General features: G+C 56.3%; 1 protein-coding gene across 1 annotated transcript in view; it reads right to left on the reverse strand.

Annotated features, from left to right (window-relative positions):
• Positions 1-16,349, reverse strand: part of FAIM2 (Fas apoptotic inhibitory molecule 2) — a 33,560-nt gene extending 17,211 nt beyond the window's left edge. Inside the window, exons 1-10 of the mRNA XM_059935858.1 lie at positions 16,173-16,349; positions 12,678-12,873; positions 9,883-9,986; positions 9,401-9,465; positions 8,880-8,933; positions 3,013-3,063; positions 2,633-2,672; positions 2,100-2,137; positions 1,475-1,562; positions 1,086-1,181 (exon numbers count right to left, since the gene is read on the reverse strand). Of these exons, the coding sequence (XP_059791841.1) occupies positions 1,086-1,181; positions 1,475-1,562; positions 2,100-2,137; positions 2,633-2,672; positions 3,013-3,063; positions 8,880-8,933; positions 9,401-9,465; positions 9,883-9,986; positions 12,678-12,873; positions 16,173-16,187 (747 nt within the window). The 5' untranslated portion in view covers positions 16,188-16,349. The remainder of the gene's footprint in view (positions 1-1,085; positions 1,182-1,474; positions 1,563-2,099; positions 2,138-2,632; positions 2,673-3,012; positions 3,064-8,879; positions 8,934-9,400; positions 9,466-9,882; positions 9,987-12,677; positions 12,874-16,172) is intronic.
• Positions 16,350-17,658: the final 1,309 nt, after the last annotated feature.

The following is a 17,658-nucleotide window of genomic DNA, read 5'->3' on the forward strand; positions in this document are numbered from 1 at the left end:
GCAAGAGGTGCCAAACCAGCCGTGCCCTCTGAAGAGCCTTCCCCCAGAAGATTCCTGGAAACATAGGCATTCCATCAGCCTGACCCGGGTCAATAAAGGGTTCTTTGAAGCTCTGGGGCCCCTTCCTGTACCCCGCCCCCCCCATCCTAGATACACAGAGGGCCCCCAGGCCAGCTCCGGCTCCTCCCTTCGTCAACAGGATCCTGGGAAGAGCCAAGGAAATGCCAGAACCAATCCTGATGTTCTGGACTGGGAGGCAATAATCTGGGGCTGGGCAGCATGGGGTAGGGAGGGGGAGTGAGGAATACTGCTCTCAGCCTGGCAGAAAAGGGGCAGTGGGGGACCCCCGTACTAGAGGTAGCTAAGAGGAGCCCGCGGCAGGTACAAGCCCTGAGCCCTCAGCACGGGTCCAACAGCTGCTCTCTTGGGTTCCCAGGGTTCAAACCCCCTCCTGTGATGCCCTCAGTCTGCCCCTTCTCCACCTGCAGCAGCCTGAGTGCCTGGAATGGGTCACTGAGCCCTGAGCAGTCTTAGTGGGATGTCCCAGGCAGGCCGGACACTTCTTAAAGAGCTGAGATTCAGCTGTCCCCACGGACACCCTCAAGAGGCAGGGGTATGCTCGGAGCCCCACTGTCCCATTTCCCGCCTGCCTGGACAGCCAGATCCTGCCTCTCTGGACTTGACTGATTCCCCAGAGTCCCAAGAAGCCCTTCCTCAGGGCTCCTCTGGGCCTGGTGGCCCCATGGAGCTCCGGAGTCCCCTCCCTGGCCTAGGGTTTAAGTGATCCGAGCCCTCCCCCTCAGCCTCACCTCCCCCCTAGTGGAGAAGATGGGAAAGGTGAAGCGGATGTGGCTTGTGGAGTGGGCAGGTGCCCAGACCTGTCAAGAAAAGCCTCGCTTCGTTGTTTGCTTACACTGCCAACCAGCCCAGGGCAGGTGCCAGGAGAGGCAGGACAGGATGGCAGGCTGTGAGCCCTTGGCTCCCGGCCTTCCCTGGAGGGTGTAGGAGGAAACAGCACCCTCGGGCCAGCACTCCCCCCCCCACTTCCATCCCCATGGGGCCGGCTGGGAGACCTGGAGACTCACGTATTGGAAGGGCAGGAGGATGGCCAGGATGAGGCCACTGAAGAAGAGAGTCATGAGCAGCACGAAGAGCACACCCTGGCAGGACGTGAAGTCAAACTGCAGGGATGGGATGGGCGTCAGCTGCCGGGCCCCTCAGGCCTGCACAGAACGGCTTGGCGTTCCTGGGGGCCCCGGCTGGGCAGTGTGCTGGCCAGAAGGCCGAGGCCTCGGCAGCAGGCCACCTTCCTGTGCTCACCCCAGAACCCGGCGTTCCTCCCCCTCCCATCCCAGGTGGCCTCCCCAGACACTACTCACGCCTTTTATCTCCCCCAGCTAGGGAATCCAAGCTTGGAGCGCCACCCACCCCACCCACTGCCAACCTTCCTCGGCCCGAAGGCCCCAGGGCTGACCTTGGTCTGGAAGCTAAAGACGGTGACCGAGAGGCAGACGAGGGCCGTGATACCCAGGCACAGCAGCACAGATGTGGTGTTGTAGTAGCTGCAGGACGGGCAGGCCAGGGGGTCGGCTTCGGGCCAGGGCTTCTGGTCTCCCCTCGCCCTCCTCCCAGGCCCTCCCCCTTCTGCCAGGACCTGATCCCACGACTTCTGGCCCCCAGCCTCTCCCCTTTCCCAGGATCCCCCCTCTCTCTGCCTCCTCATCCTTTCTACTGGGACCCACCCTCCCCATCACGCTCAGACTCAAAATCCTGTTAGAAGGATCTTGAAGAGGTGGAAATGGGGGTGGGGAGGGGTTTGTGCTGGTGCCTGGAGGTGGCTTATAGGGAACTGTGTGATGGTGAACCTGGGGTCTTTTCAGCTGCAGCTTGAGAGGTGTCACCTTGCTCTCCTCCGTCTCCCACCCCCACCCACCACCCTGGCCAGGTCCTGGAGGCAGAGTGCAGGAGGAGCGTGCCCTAAGCCAACGTCTCCTGCCTGCCTGAACGCCCACCCCCCGTCCAAACGCTCCCCGGAAGGACTGTGCTTGGGGCAGCTCCCCTCGGGGTGTGGCCAGCCCCCTTCCGCCTGGCCCCTTTACCTGGACAACATCCCAGTGAGGTAGGCCATGGACAGGGTCTGAAAGGAGAAGCAGGATGAGGGAATGCTGGGGGCCCAGACGCCTTCAAGGGCCAGCCTGGGTCTCCACCCCTTGTGCGTACCCCTCAACTCTGAGTCTGCTTTGCTCACACACACATTTACCTCCAGGATTTCTCCCGGTGAAGGAGGTCCCAGCTGTCCCTTTCTTTTTTCTGCAGCCCTGCTCATCCCCCTTTCTAAGATTCACACCCTCCCCCCCGGCTCTTGTTATCCATAGCTCTAGGAGTCCCCATACAAACCTCTTAAAAACAAAATCACAATGGAAAGAGAGAGTGGATGGAGTGGGGAGAGAAAGGCCATTTGGAAAGAGAGGGTGGGGTATCTTTGCAGAAGAAGTGGGGTGAAAATACCCCTGCCTCCCCCAGTGACCTCACATCGGCTATCTCCAACTCCTAGCCCTCGAAGCTCACCCTTCAACCCTCCTCCCTCCATCCCCACTCAGCATCTGTCCCCAGACACTCCCACATCACTTACAAAGATGGTCAGGAGGATCAGGTTCCAGGGGAAATGCCTCCTGTAAGGCAAGCAGCGGAGTCGAGTTCAGAGGAGAGTTGGGGGGTGCCTGCAGCACAGGCTGGGTCATGCTGTACGAGGGCTCTCCGACAAACTCATCCCCACTCCCCGGAGCTTCTTCCTTCAGCCACATCCCCATGTGCCCCCATCTGTGCCTTCACCCTCCGCCCACCTCTGAGGTGCCAAGTAAAGGAGGGAGGGGCAGGCCTGCTTGATGGGAGCCCAGAGAAGGATGGGGCCCTCTTAGGGGTGCACTGGTGGCGAGCAGGACTGGGGCCAGAACTTCCAAGGTCCTGCTCATGTTCCCACAAGCCATGTTGCTCCTCAAGCCATCATCATACCTGGGTCCAGAACAGCAGGCCAGGGTCAGGTAGGTCGCAAAGAAGACAGCGCTGTGAGAGACAGATGGATGGGTGAGCTGGTCCTCCCTGAAGGCCCTCCACCCAGTCCCCTGCTCATTCCACTCTCTGCCACCCCTGCCCACAGGGCTCCAAGCAGGGTGCCACGGGGCAGGGGCAGGGGTTGGTTAAGCGCACGATCATCTTAGAACCTTGCAATGGGCAGGGTGATGGTATAATTCCAAAAGAAAGGAAGGGGAATAAGACAAGCCTGCTTCTAGAAATACTGAATCTTGGGTGCCATGTGATAGCTAACCACCCAATGCAAAGTGGTTCCCCCCAGACAATATCTTATTACTTATATATTTTTTGGAAAGCTCATATACAGTGTTCTCTGTATGCCAGGCAGAGAGCTACATGCTTTATGAGTATTAGCTAATATAATCCTCATATCTTCTCTATGAAGCACATTCTTTACTTTATAACTGAGGCACAGTGAGGCCAGATGAGTTGTCCAAGGTCACACAGCTACCACATGGCAGAGGCAGGGTTAGAACAAAGGCATTCTCCTCCAGAGTCCTAGCTTATAACCACCACCCCACACTGCCTCCTTTAGGCCTTTCCCTGGCCCTGTCACTACCTACAATGATCTTGTCTGTCCTGCCAGCACCTGGCACAGCAAGAAGTACCTGTGGCATGAATTTCTGGATCAGGTGGCCGTATCCATTGGGAAACTGGCAGGAGGCTCAGGTGGAACCCAGAGACAGGGCTTGAGGATTAAGGATCTTCTGGAGAGCAGTGGAAGTGGAGGCCAGTCCAGGAGGTGGGACATGAGGGCTGAAGAGCCAAGAGTGGGGCATGCTCATGTCTACCTAGATTGGTGCCAACACCAATGCATGGTCTCCAGCTCTCAGTGTGCCCTCAACACATGGCACCTGTCATCCTTCCCCATCTCCCTCCTCAGTTCTCTCACCCATCCCCTACAGCAACAATGCCAACCATCCTCCTTCATCTGCAAACCTCCCAGGCTGCCTCACTCTCCTGCCTGGTCTGGCCTGATGTGCCCCAGAAAGATTCGAGATGAGGTGGGGCTCCACTGGCTCCCTGCCTGCCGCCTGCAAACATCACGTCCTGCATCTATGTGTCCTTCCTCCTGTCCCTCCTCCCATCCCAGGTGAATCCCCCCAAGCCTCTGGGTCCCACACCATCCACTGCCCTGCCATCGACTGCTACATCTTCTCCCTCACAAACCTCCTCAGCTGTTCTCCATCTTTAACCAACATCTTTCCCGGCTCCAGCTACTGCCACTTTATCCACCTTCACAGCCAAGCTTCTTGAAAAAGTTGTCTCCACTCACGGCACCTTCTCCATCTCACAATTACTCCTCAACTTAACAAACCAGCCCCTGTCCCACTTAATGAGAGCTGGCTTTGCCACATCGCTATGACCTTGTTGAGTCCAACTGACACTTGTCCATCCTTATCTGACCTGGACATGCTGACATCTGATCTCTCACGTTGCTTCCCTGGTTCCACAATGACACAGCCTTGGGTCCCCTCCTACCTCCCTGGTCACTCCTTCTCCATCTCCTTCAGCACAGGGTCTCTCCCATCAGACTGTCTCCCTTCATGATCCTCTTGGGTGGGCTCACTCATTCCTGGGACTCCCTTTATCAGGCAGATGCTCGTGACACACACACCATATTTCTGATCTAGAATTTCCTTCTCAACCTCAGACCTGAATAACCAACTGCCTACTGGAAAAACACGGCTGTTCAGAAACATGCCAAATGCAGCAGGTTAGAGCCGAACTTGCCCTCTTCCTTGCTCCTTCTCCTGCATCCCCTATTGCAGAGGATGTCATGCAGCCTCCGAGTCACCCAACCAGTGACCTTGGTCAGCCTTGACTCTCACCCTGCCATGCCCAACTAATCACTTGAACCTGTTGATCCTCTACCCAGGCAGTTCTCAAATCTGTCCCCTTCTCTCCATCCCCACGACCACCCTTTTAGGTTGGGTCATCTCTGTCTATCTGGTCCTTCTGCCTCCAGCCCTGCCTTCCACTCTCCAAGCCATAGGCAGATCCCATCATGTGACTCTCCTGTTTAAAATTCCAAAGACCTGGTGATGCCCTGCGTGATCCGCCCCCGCCTACCTCTCCAGCCCATCCCGCACCGCACTCCGTCCCTCCATCTACCCTCTCATTGCCCTCTGCACCCTCACAGTGTGCCCACCGCTCTCTGCCCCTGCTGGAAAGGACCGACTGGCGAGGATGCCTGGGGCTGAGGTTGGCGGGGCTTCCTCTGTGCACCACGGGCATAACAACCAAAGCCTGCAGCCCACACCCCACGGGTCTGCTCATCTGATCCCCACCCAGATGTAGCATCTGGAACAACCTATCGTCCAACCCAGGGCCTGGCACGGGTTAGGCGATCTTTAAATATTTCTGGATGAAATGTGGAAGCACAGGGAATGTAGGGGCTGAGACAAGCCTATTGGATTTGGTGAACAGGAGCCCTCCATCTTCACCCTCTCCTATTCTTCAGTGGTTCTCAAATGATACATCACTGCTGTCACAGTGACGGAGGGGTTCTCAGTGCCAGGGCCAGGGCTGCAGGCCACCCTGCTCCATGAGGAACAGCGGAGTCGTCCTGCCCCAGTTGTTAAGAAATACCCCAGCATCTGCTCTCTTTTGGGCTCCCTTGAGTCACCAGTCACTTTGACAACAAGAATAATAATAATAATAATACCCTTGTCTATGTGTATCCTGGGTGTGGGGCCTGTCTCCCTGGCCAGACTGGAAGCCTCCTGAGGGCAGGGCCCAGCCTCCTTTTCTCTCTGGTCCAGAGCTCCTCAACCCTCAAGATGAGTGGTCGGGAGGAAGGGCAGAGGGACGGATGACCTGGAGCGTATGGGGCAGTGTGGGAGGCTGACCCTCGCATTTCACATCCCAGCTCTGCCATCGCTATCGTGTGACCTTGAACAGCTACTTAATTGCAGAGCTCCAGCTTCCTGCTTTGTGATAGGGGAATACTGGTACCAACTCACTGGGCTGTAGCGAGGACTGAATGAGAGCATGCAGTCCAGCCTTGAGCACAGGGCCTGGCACTGGGTAGGGACCTGAAGATGGGAGTTGTTATTATTATAACTAGAACCTGGCTAACTGACAGCTTCCTGGAGAGGCTCGGACCCACCTCCCCCAAGTCTGGTCTCACACTTTTCCTCCTCTGTCCGGTCCCCCCACCTCCACCCCACAGCCCTTACTCCTCCCCCGCACGGTAGGGAGGCCTGCAGTTCCTGCTGCCAAGGCTCAGAGGGAGCAATCAGACAATAAGGCGAGAGCCCACTGAGGGAGATGATTGGGGCCTGGAGAAAGCGTGGGCTGGGGGGAGGGGGGTGGTGCTGGAAGGCTGCCATCCCAGGGAGCGAAGAATAAGTCACAGAAGAAGTGAAAGACAGACTTGCTTGTCAGAGCCTGGGCCCCAGGGCCTGAGCTAGAGCCATGGTCTGTTTACAGAATGTCAAGACCGAAGCACAAAGCACGAGGCTTAGGTGGAGGCCAGGGTCCAAACCCAGTGTCCTCCCCCAACTTATGATGCTCCAGGACCAGTCCCAGGCTGTGGGGAGGGAGCAGAGCATGGAGGGGAAGTGCACGAGCTTCTCAATCAGAAAGACAGGGTTCAATCCTGGCTCTGCTGCTTAGGAAGCAACATCTTCTCTCTGAGCCTCAATTTTCTCACGTATAAAATGGGGATAATAACAGTATCTGCCTCGTAGGGTTGTTGTTAAGGATCAAATGAAGAATATCTGCAAATCACGTGGCACAGTGCTTCATACATAGAAAAAGACCTGTTTTATTCTTACTGCTATTAAGGGCTTGGTATTTGGAGGACGTGAGACCCACTAGGTGTCAGACCTGCTAGGTCTCAGACCCAGAGGCAGCCTCAGGACTGGATAGTGACGTGGGGAGGGGGCAGGGTGGGGCAGAGCAACAGGCTGGCTTTCTAGAGAACAGGGCAGCATCTTGGTGGTGAATTCCCAAGCACCTTTAAGGCTTTGCGACGCTCCATGGAAAGCACACTTCCGACTTCTCTCCGCACCCACCTACCCCTGAGTCTGGGACAGCATCTGTTTTCTGCCTGGAGATGTTGAGGAGGAAGGACCTCTCACCATTCAGAGGTCAAATTCTCACACCACCCTCAGTGGGGTGGACTCTGCCCTCAATTCTAGAGCCTGCTTATTCTTGGACTGTCCCCCTGCCACCATCTGCTTAGGACACAGAGTTCCAAAGACCCTCCCGCAGGAGGCCTGATGAGGGGCCTGGGGCCGCATTCCCGAGGTGGCAGGGGGCAGAGGCTGCCAGGTGGTGCTGACGTGCCGGGAGCCATGCCAACCCGCCACGGGGGCTGGCCGGGGTGGCAGTCTCTGGGGCCTCATTAGCTTTCCCCCACAGTGCCCCCCGTCCCCCAAGACGCCCGCCTCCCTGCCTGGTCTGCAGACAGGCCCTCTGTCCTGCGCCCTAAGAAAGGCTCTGGGTGTGAATGTCTCCTCCCCTGGGACCCCCAACTTGGCTGAGCTTCTCCTCCACCCCTCCGCTCCCCTGGGGAGCCCCAGAGGCCAGGATGCCTCCTTCCTGTCAGCCTTCGGCTGGCTTCTGTTAACTGGAGGCCCACTCTGGGACTGTCCTGGGCTCGGGTGGTCCAGGAGGCTCTGGGCTGAGCCTACGTTCCCACCAGATCCCCATCCAGGAACAGGCCTGGGACAGGTGTAGTGCGCAAGCTGCTTGGGTGGACATTCAGAACCTCCACCCCAGAAGGCCTCGCGGCTCCCTGGGATGTCCTGATTCCCCTCACGGAGGCTTGCTGTGCTCCGCCAGCCCGGTCCCTAATTTACCCAATGTGCCACGTGTGCTCCCACTCCCATGCTTTTGCTTAAGTCACCCCGGTCCCCAGGCCTCTTGGCTCACCCTTTGAGGCGCACCCGCCGACATGGACTGAGGGCTCCCCCTCCTCTGAACGCTGCTCTTTCACAGGCTGCCTTGTATGCCCACTGCCTCCCCCTGCAGAGGCCTCCTCCCCAACAGCTCCAGTTCTGGCCTGGGCTCACAGTGGGTGCTGAAGGAGACTCTGCTGACAGTAGTTCTGCTTTGAACAGGGTGGTCCGGCCTGGAAGTATCCAGAATGACTCCTTAATTGCCCACATAGGAGGGTCAGAATAACCTCTCAAGTTACCTGCCATGTTCCTTAAAGAGTATAGAACAAGCAAGAGCCAACTGCTCGAGGGGAAGGGAGTCGGCCAAGCAGAGGGATTAAGAGTACAAGCCTCAACCTGAATCTTGGGTTTGAATCCCAGCTCTACCACTGCCTACCTGTGTGACCTTGGGCAAATTAGTCAACCTCTCTGAGGCTTAGTTTTCTGAGGAGTGAATGCAACACTGCATTAGTTTTCTGAGGAGTGAATGCAACACTGCACATCAAGCACGTAGAACAATGCCCAGCTCTTATTAGGCACTTTATAAGTGGTAGCTCTTATGATAAATAATTCACAAGCATTAATAACAACTATGTTAATATTGAGTAGCAACATTATCATTAGTGTGGGCCAAGGTGTCCCAGCCCCCCTTCTCCTCCAGGCCAAGGTCTGGGTCTCCCTAGCCAGTTCCACCCTTCCCTCCTTGTGCAGGCACCAGAACCAACGCCCATCTCCTCCCCTCCCCCTCAGCTCTAAACACCCCAGAAGGCCCCTTCTGGCCATGCTCTTGTGAGGCAGTTCCTATGGGATGGGGAGAGGTCATGGGCTGGGATTCTGTCAGTGGAGATTTCCCACCTTGGCTGTGGAGGGTGTTCTGGGAAGGGGCCTGGGTATACTTACTAGGATGCCCAGTACCAGCCTGGGTTGGCCTGGACATAGTCCTTAACGGGGTCACTGCAGAGAAGGGAGGGAGAGAGAATCAGAATTTACCCTCTGTCTCCATTTCTGGTTCAACATCTGTACCTGCCCCCCCCCCCCGCCCCGCCCCGCCTTCCAGTTCACAGGACTTGAGAGGAAGAAAGGAGAGACCACACCCCTGGTGGGGGAGGGAGCTCCAGCCACAGTCTCCCAGTCTCGGGCTGAGACCTGGATGCGCCCAGGTGTAGGGCTGCTGCATCTGAGAGGAACGACTGCTTCACAGACACCTGCAGGCTCAGAAAGCACGGGGCCACCCCCTGCTGGACGGAGAACCCCTCCCTGTGCACGGTCCAAGGTTCTTCCCAGTATGAGGTGGGCCGCTGCCCTGCACCAACATCTTCAGGCAGACGGTTCTAAGAACAGTCTGACTCTGGACCCTCCTCCCCAGGCCAAGACCTGGCGCCACCACCCGTGGAACGTGCTGGTCCACACAGCCAACTCACCAGAAGGTAAAGAGAGCCACGACACCCAAGGTCACCAGCAGCTGGATCAGCAGAATGGTATAGACCTGGGGGTGAGAGGGGGGTTCCGCTCAGCTTGGGGGGCCCTGTTGGAGGCCAGGGAGGCTCAAGCCCCCAGCAAGGCTCAGGGAGACCCCAACTTCCTGGCAACTCGATCTACCCTCCAGACCCGCATCCTGGGCCTTCCACCCTCCTTCTTAGGGGGCATCGGAATGAATCCAGGACAAGGCGAAAGGACAGCAAAGACGCTCCAGAGCCCACACCCATGGGATCTGGAGAGAAGAGACCACGTGTTCAGCCACAGCAGGGGGCAGTGGGCACTCCAACTTCCCAGTAGGTGCCGTCAGCTGGGATCACAAGGATGGGGAGAGGGATGGCCTCTGGGCAGGAGACTGGGCCAGCGGCTTCTCGAGAGGCTCCCCCACCCAGCTTCCCAGTCTGGGAGAGTTGGGGGAGGCAGTTACCTTTCTGATGAAGACTCTGCGAACGTTCTGGTCGTCCCAACTGAAGGTGGTGAAGAGCTCATGGTCTCCAGTGGGGAAACCACTCTCATAGCTAGAGCTGCTGCCTGGGTGGGCAGGGGGAGGGCCATGAGCGCTCCCACACACATAAACCCCACCCCCAACGGCTCAGAGCTACCTTTTGTCAGACTGGTTTTCCGGACCAGGCAAAGCCCTTCTCTCCAGCCCCAGTCTCAAACCTCCTCCTGCCCCACCCCATCCCATCCCACAGAGATCCCAGATCTCTCCCAGGTTGCCCCTCACCTTTCCTGTTCCGAGTCTGAGAAGGAACTGTCATCTCTCCTTCCCACCCCAAGCGGGGGCTCCCTGGGGCCCAAGCTCTGCCATACAAATGTGGCCCTTCCCCCTTGTGCCCCCCATCCCCCTTCCTGGACATTCTGGCTCCCTTGTGGCTGAGAATCAGAGAAGGACAGCCACTTCCCCGGGGCTACCTCACACATCCCAGAGTCAAAGGTCCTACCCCGGCTTGCTCTGAGGCCCCGGGGGTGGGAACTGGGGACTCGTTGGTGGGGTGGACCTTCTGGTGCTCCAGCTGGGAACCAGAGATGTGGGGAGGCTGGAGGGGAAATAGAGCCAGGACAAGGGCAAGAAGTGGCGTGTGGGTGTGGGTGAAGTTTGGGGGCCTGGTCCCAGAACTCAGGCTCTCGGAAGGGCATGGGCTCTGTAAGCAAACACGTGGATCCCTCCCCAAGACTGACTAGCTGTGTGACCTTGAGCAAGTCACCAGCCTTCTTTGTCTCTTCTGTGATATGGGTTGGTGATACCCACCTCATGGGGATGAAATGAGATAAAAGTGAAAGCTCTGTGCCTGATGCTGACGACACCACCCTCTCTCTTTCATCCCTCGTCTGGGTCATTCCTAAGGCCTCAGATGTGTCCACTCTGCTCTCCACCATCCCTGCCAGTTCTCCATGACCTTCCCCTCCACAGCAATAGCCTGTCTTGGTCTTTCAAATCTGACCTCGGCACTGTCCTGCTTCAAACTCTTTGATGGCTCCTCACTGCCTTTTACTCAAGTTCAAGTTCCTTAACAAAGCCTCCTCAGCCTCCCACGAGCCCTCCAGCCCCACTGCACACTACTCCCTTCTACTTTCCTCCAGCCTGACTATATTTTTTTCAGCAATGTGCTCTCTTGCCTCTGGGCCCCTGCACATTCTTTCTTTCAGCCTTGGACACTCATTTTCCCACCTCTTCACCAAGCTAATACATGCCATCCTTCAGGACTCCCCTCATGGATACCCCTTCCTCCAGGAAGTCTTCTCTGACTGTCAGGCGGGTTAGCTGAACTGCCAAGGCCTCCATCAGTGCCTTTCACCATGTGGTAATCATCCATTTACTTGTCTACACTGTCAGCTCTGTGAGGGAAGGGCTTGCAAATCAATGCATCCCCAGAAATTAGCTCAGTGCCAGACACGGTGCCTGGTGCACGCTTAGTAAATGTTTGTCACATGCTGACTGAAATGAGCTGCCTTCCTCTGCCCTGACAGTTCATTGGAAAACATTCCTTAAGGCAGCCAGTCCTGGCAACCAGGATATGGGAAATGAGGAAGGGGGAGGGAGGTGGACCCACTGCCAACCTGGGGCTTGGAGACCCTAAACCTCTTATCCTTCACTCCTTCACATTCTGTCCACGTCCCCCACCAAAGCCCAAATGGCCAGGCCACAGAGGGGGAGAAAAGGAGAGAAAAAGCAGTCCTGTGGGTGTCAGGGGCAGGAGGAAGGGCTCCCATGAACACCAGACCTTCAAAGGCCCTCCAGTAGGTCACGGTGGGGTGGGTCTGCTTGGATTTGGGCCGAGGGGCTTTGTGGTGGGAGGTGTGGACCATGGTGGCCGCTCCTTGTGAGTAGAGACTGTCTGAGGCATTGTCCCCGGGATGCCTTCTAGAATTCTGCTGGGGGTGGGGGTGGGGTGACAAGGTGGGGGAGGGGGTCGAGGGGCTGCTGAGGGAGGCCGAAGGGGCTGAGGAAGACTTCCCTGCAGCTTGCGGGAGCTGTACGTTCCCAGCCCTGAGGCAAAGCTCCCACAGGCTGCCACACCCAACAGAGGGGCCCCCACCGGCCGCGATTCTTAGTCTGCAAGGAGCTGGTGTAAGCCACGGCGGGTCGGCCTAGGAACTGTGCCTGGCCGTGAGGGACGCTAAGGCTGGCATCCACACACCTTCCCCACATCGTGCTCTCCCGCCCCCAGTTAAGGCCTGGGGGAGGGTAGAGAGACAAGGAGAGTGATGGGTGAAGTGGATCCTCAGGCCCCCGCCCTAAACAACGCTGGGGCCTCCAGGGGGACAGGATTCAGATCAGCCAGCATGTCGGCAAACTGTACCCACACTCACAGGGAGCCAGCCCCAGCTGAGGCCACAGTTAGCTGTAGCCTCGTACTACTCCTTCCTGTGTCCACTCTGACCTCTCTCACTCCCTCTCTGCATCCCTTTCTTCTAGACCAGCCCCTGGTTTTTCTCCCCCATCTGTCCCCTCTTTTTGCCCTAGCTTGGTGACTTGAAAAAGCCCCTCTTCTCCATCCAAGAGAACTATGACTGCAGAAACTGTATCACTCCTTCTTCACGGAGCTCTCCTTGCCCTACCCTCAGAACAGTCCTCCAAATCCCAAGCCTTTGACATCAGAGCCTCATACAACAACCACACAGTGTGTCTATTTCTGGGCAACTTCTTCCTACGCAGGTTTTCCATCTGGGCCCACCACTCTCCCTGATGCTCCAGCCTCCAGGAGCTGAGAGACTTACTAGGGTCCACATAGGCCCAGCTGGGGTGGAGAGGCACAGCCGAGGGAGCTGGCGGGAAGACTCCTGCCTTCAGCCCCTCCCCAGAGGTGGCCTCCTCGTAGGAGGGTGGGGCCGAAGGCACTGCTGGGGCCTCCTTCTTCTCACCATTCGCCTGCTGCTGCCCCTCTGTCCCGGGGGCCTTGTTAGCCACAGAGAGCTGTGGAGTAGAGGCAGAGAGAGACAGTCATCGGGGAGAGGGCACCTTCTAAGTCCTCTTCCCCAGCCCCTCAATTTCTGGAACTTCCATGGGTACTTTCTCACCTGCACTAGGAACGGCGGTGGTGCAGACAAGAATCTCCCTATTTTATGTGGGGTATATATACAATGGAATATTATTCAGCCTTAAAAAAGAAGGAATTCCTGTCATTTGCAACAACATGGATGAACCTGGAGGACATCATGCTAAGTGAAATAAGCCAGACACAGAAAGACAAAAACTGCAGGATCTCACTTGTATGTGGAATCTAAAATTGTCGAACTCGTAGAAGCACAGAGTAGAATGGTGGTTGCCAGGGTCTGGGGGGTGGGGGGAATGGGGAGATACTGGTCAAAGGGCACAAAGTTTCACTTACGCATGATGAAAAAGATCTGGAGATCTAATTACAGCCTGGTGACTATAGTTAACAATACTGTATTGTGTACTTGAAATTTGCTGAGAGGGTAGATCATAAGTGTTCTTGCCACACACACACACACAGAAGGTAACTGTGTGAAGTGATGGATGTGTTAACTAGCTTGATTGTGGTCATCATTCCGCAAGTTATATGTATATCAAAATATCACACACCTTAGATATATACTATTTCTATTTGTCAATTATACCCCAATAAATCTGGAAAAAAAAGAATCTCCCTATTTTACAGATGGGAGAACTGAGCTCCAGGGGGGTCAGGGCTGGCCAGGGGCACACACTGGAGCTGGCATAAGAACTGAGGAAGGAGAAAATTCTTAGGAGAGCCCACTATTGGTGGTCACTGTCCCCGGGGCAGGGACTGGCGCCATATGGTTCCACCTTTTCCCTGGGGTCCAGGGAAGGGCCTGGCACAGAGTAGTAGGCCCTTAAAAGTATTACTGAATGGAAGGTCCTCTTATTGAATCTCCCTGTTACCTTGCTCGTTGTATTTTGATCCCTGTTTTTAAATGAAGGAACTGAGGATCAGAGAGGAAGAATGACTCAGAGCCACACATGGCCCACCGGGCTGCAGAGCCCAGGCACCGTCCACTGGGACTGGCCTCCTTCTGCTGGGCTGCAGATGACCAAGGAGGGTGGGGATGGGAGAGCAGGGAAACAGAAAGGGGAGAGGAGATGGAAAAAAGAGGAAGAGGGGGACTTCCCTGGCAGTCCAGTGGTTAAGACGCCATGCTTCTACTGCAGGGGGCACGGGTTCAATCCCTGGTAAGGGAACTAAGATCCCGCATGCTGTGGGCGGCGCAGACAAAAAAAAAAAAAAAGAGGAAGAGGAATGGGGGTTGCAGGGGAGCGGAGGGGCAAGAGGCTCCTGGCTAAGAGTCCATTTTGGCCTCATGCTATTGGAACCTCAGCCTCTCCCTCAAACCAGAACAGAATCAGACTGTCACTGATGGAAGGGAAAGCACCTCCTCATTCAGCCCTTTCCTTCATCTTACAGATTAGGAAACTGAGGCCCAGTGGGAAATATCCCATGGCAGGTTGAAAATTCAAGTCTATTTACACTCAGATATGGTCCCGGTTCCACAATGTGCAAGTTTAGCTTTGGTGAGAAGATAGGGGCTGGGAGGGCCCGAATGATGCCGCCAGGGAAGGGAAGACTGGGGAGGCGGGGATGGTATGAAAACTGAAACGTCACCAAAAGGACTGAACCTCAGAAAACAAACGGGATTTAGGTCTGGTTCCAAAAAGAATGAGTTAAACCTGCAGGGCCACTGAGGAAGGCTGCAAAGTTCCTTCTTTGAGGGCAGCGTCTAGCTGAGGCAGCCCAGAGATGGACGAGCACCGGAAGGTTCCTGCTTCCATCCAGCCCTGAGGATGACTGAACTGGAGGGGTCTTTTCCATCATCAGAAAGCCTGGGAGCAAGCTGGGGGTGAGGGGCAGAGGAGGCAGGGGCAATACATTCACCTCAAGACAGGAAGCAGCGTCAGCAAAGTGACTGGTGGAGGTGGAGGTGGGAAATGGAGGGAGAGAATCCGCAGAGTGGGGAGCTCTTCATTTTCACCATGGTGAACCCCACCCCTGCGTCCTTAGGGAAGGGCCTCAGAACCCAGGCCTGTGGGAGTAGGGCCCGGGCTCATCCCTCCTACTCCCCAACCCCCTTCATCACCCAGATCAGAAGGGTCATGCCCAGGAGAATCCATTTCAGCCCACTGGAACCAAGGTTCTCTGAGCCCAGACCCAGGGCTTGTGCCTGGGAAAAGGATTATCACCTCTGACTTCAGCCCGGTCTAGACTGGTCCTCCTCACCAACAACCACCCTGCTGACCCTAGGCCCTGGCCCCCCAACATCCGGCATTACCAAGTGAAGTCTGTCCAAATGGCACGAGGTGGTATCACCCAATGACATCATTTTGAGGCCTGATGAGCTTAAAAAACAGTGAAAGGAGTGTCTGAGAGCCCAGGAAAGATGCCATTGGCTCTGAGGCTCATCTCTGAGAAAAGAAGGGGGAGTGGAGGGGAGGCCCTTCTTCTGTTTTCTCTGCCCAATCCTTAGCACCCCCAAGCAGAGGGCCAGAGGACCCTCCTTCTTTGCCCCAGGCCCTGGTGGTTGTATAATTCCACAGGCTATTGATGTTACATAACCCTACTAGGCCAGCCAAGTCTCTGCCCCAGCCCCTCCCCTACACTTCAGGCCTAAAACAGGAACAAAAAGAGAAGATGTTTTATCCGGTCCCATTCAGTCCTACGTCTGGCCAAAGCCAAAACAAAAATTAGAACATCCTGAAGCAGGGTTGCCATAGTAACCCCCCAACCACAGGGGCTGTATCCAGATATGGAATAATGACAGGGAGTTGGGTGGGGGGTGTTCTGTGGAGGGTGTAAAAGATGAGTATAATATGGTTGGGGTTGGGATTGGACAGAGTGGGGGGTGCCCCATAGGGACTGCCCCTCAGGGCTCACCCTGGGGATGCGTGCGCGCACGCACACACACACACACACACACACACACACACACACACACACCAGCCGCCTAAGCTGACTCCTTAAGGGGATGTGGGCGTCTGTCTGTGAAGGCTCCTGTGATGCCAGAGCAATTGGTGGAATGTAGATGGGAGGAGAGGTGAGCCTGGTGGGCAGGAAGAGGCCACAACCCATTCCTTGAAACAGGCTTTTTGGGCCTCTGACTTCAGCAAGGACCACGCAGGACCTTCGCATAAGAGCCAAGGGAGGATGCTTACAGTGGTCCTGAGAGTTTGCTTAGGATGACAGGGAGGTGGGGGAACCAGAGGATGGAGGATGATGCAGGTGGGGGAGATGCCGGTACCTTTCCCTGTGTCATGGTGCCGTCTCTCCGGGAAGAGGTCCCTGAGGCAGGGGCGGCCGCTTGGGTCACCGCAGCCTGCCTGCGTCTCTTCCTTCCTCCGCGTGGGTTCTAGCAACATCCACTGCAGCCGGGCCAGGAGGACCGGAGCGTACCATCCAGGCGCAGGGAGGGGGGCGGGAGATGGGGGGAGGAGCGGGCCAGGGTGGGCCTGGAGGCTGCGGCGGAGGCCTCTGCGGATTTGCAAGCGGAAGAGGAGGAGGCGGCGCACAGCCCTTTCCTCCCGCCCCCTCCTTCCTGGTATCCTCACCCCTCAGGGACCAGGCAGCTCTGCGCTGCGGAACTGCCCAAGTGGATGGGTCCAAGCGGGCGGGAGGAGGCGCCGGGAGTCCGTGACACCCGACCAGCTGATGCTGCCTGCCTGTAACTGGAACTGGGTGTCAGGGCCTTATCTCTCCACCATCTTTGCCGCTGACAGGCTCCGTTGTACCTCTGCCTGTTTCCCCTCCCTCTTTGGATGCGGCCCTGGTTTCCCCATCACCACCTCGCCTCTCATCATCTCTATTTCGTCATTCACGCTGGAGTGGGGGAAGTCTCCGATGTCTTGTCTACCCTACCGGCTTCTAAAAGGCCCCCTGGGCCCTAAGTTCCTGTGGGCCTTTGGGCAAGCCATGTGGGCACCTCTCCTTGCCTCCCTTTTCCCACGTGTGAAATGGGAGCAAGAGGCCCCTCCCTACCTTGTCACAGAGACATGGGGCTGGGAGGATGCAGCTTCTATTTTTTTCAACCCTGCTGGCACATTTTACCAGATCTTTCTGGAGAGGCCTCTAGGTCTGTCTCAAAACCTCTCCAACCCCCTACACTGCTCCCTTTTTGCCTCCATTCTCAGCCTCCACCACCCCTGTAACCATCTCCTCCCCATTCCAGAGCCTGTCCCACCCCCTTTCCCAGTCTTATCCTTGGGACTCGGCCATCACCGGGCCTTGTTTTCTGCAGTTGATGCAGTGTTACTGTGGGATTTGCAATCTCAAGAGCTGGGCTCGAGTCCCAATTTAGTCACCCACTGGCTGTGTGACTTTGACAAAGACTTAACCTCTCTGAGCTGCAGCATCTCCTATGGAAAGGAGGATAACAGCGGAGCTCTGTCCATCCTAGATTTACTGTGAGACACAGTGGTTATGATGGTGGAAGCACACTGAAGACCACAAAGGGTTGTGAGTATTTGAGTTATTATTATTTGAGGAATCTCCTGGAGCTGCCCCAGGGTGAGGACACAGAGATCTACCTAAAAGAAGGATCTGAACCTTGTAGGATGGGATGAGAAACCAAATCTGGTGCAGGTGGGGGTGGCCCCCTACCTTCTGCTTTCCTGTCATCTCCCAGGTGGACCCACCTAATGGCTGGTGAGATAGCAGGGCCCTGGGCCAGCAGGTAAATTGCTGAAGTCTTTTTATCACCTCTACTCACCTGGTATCTCCCACTCCATAAC

Source organism: Balaenoptera ricei, chromosome 10, assembly GCF_028023285.1.
Source record: "Balaenoptera ricei isolate mBalRic1 chromosome 10, mBalRic1.hap2, whole genome shotgun sequence".
In the NCBI taxonomy this organism is placed as follows: domain Eukaryota; kingdom Metazoa; phylum Chordata; class Mammalia; order Artiodactyla; family Balaenopteridae; genus Balaenoptera; species Balaenoptera ricei.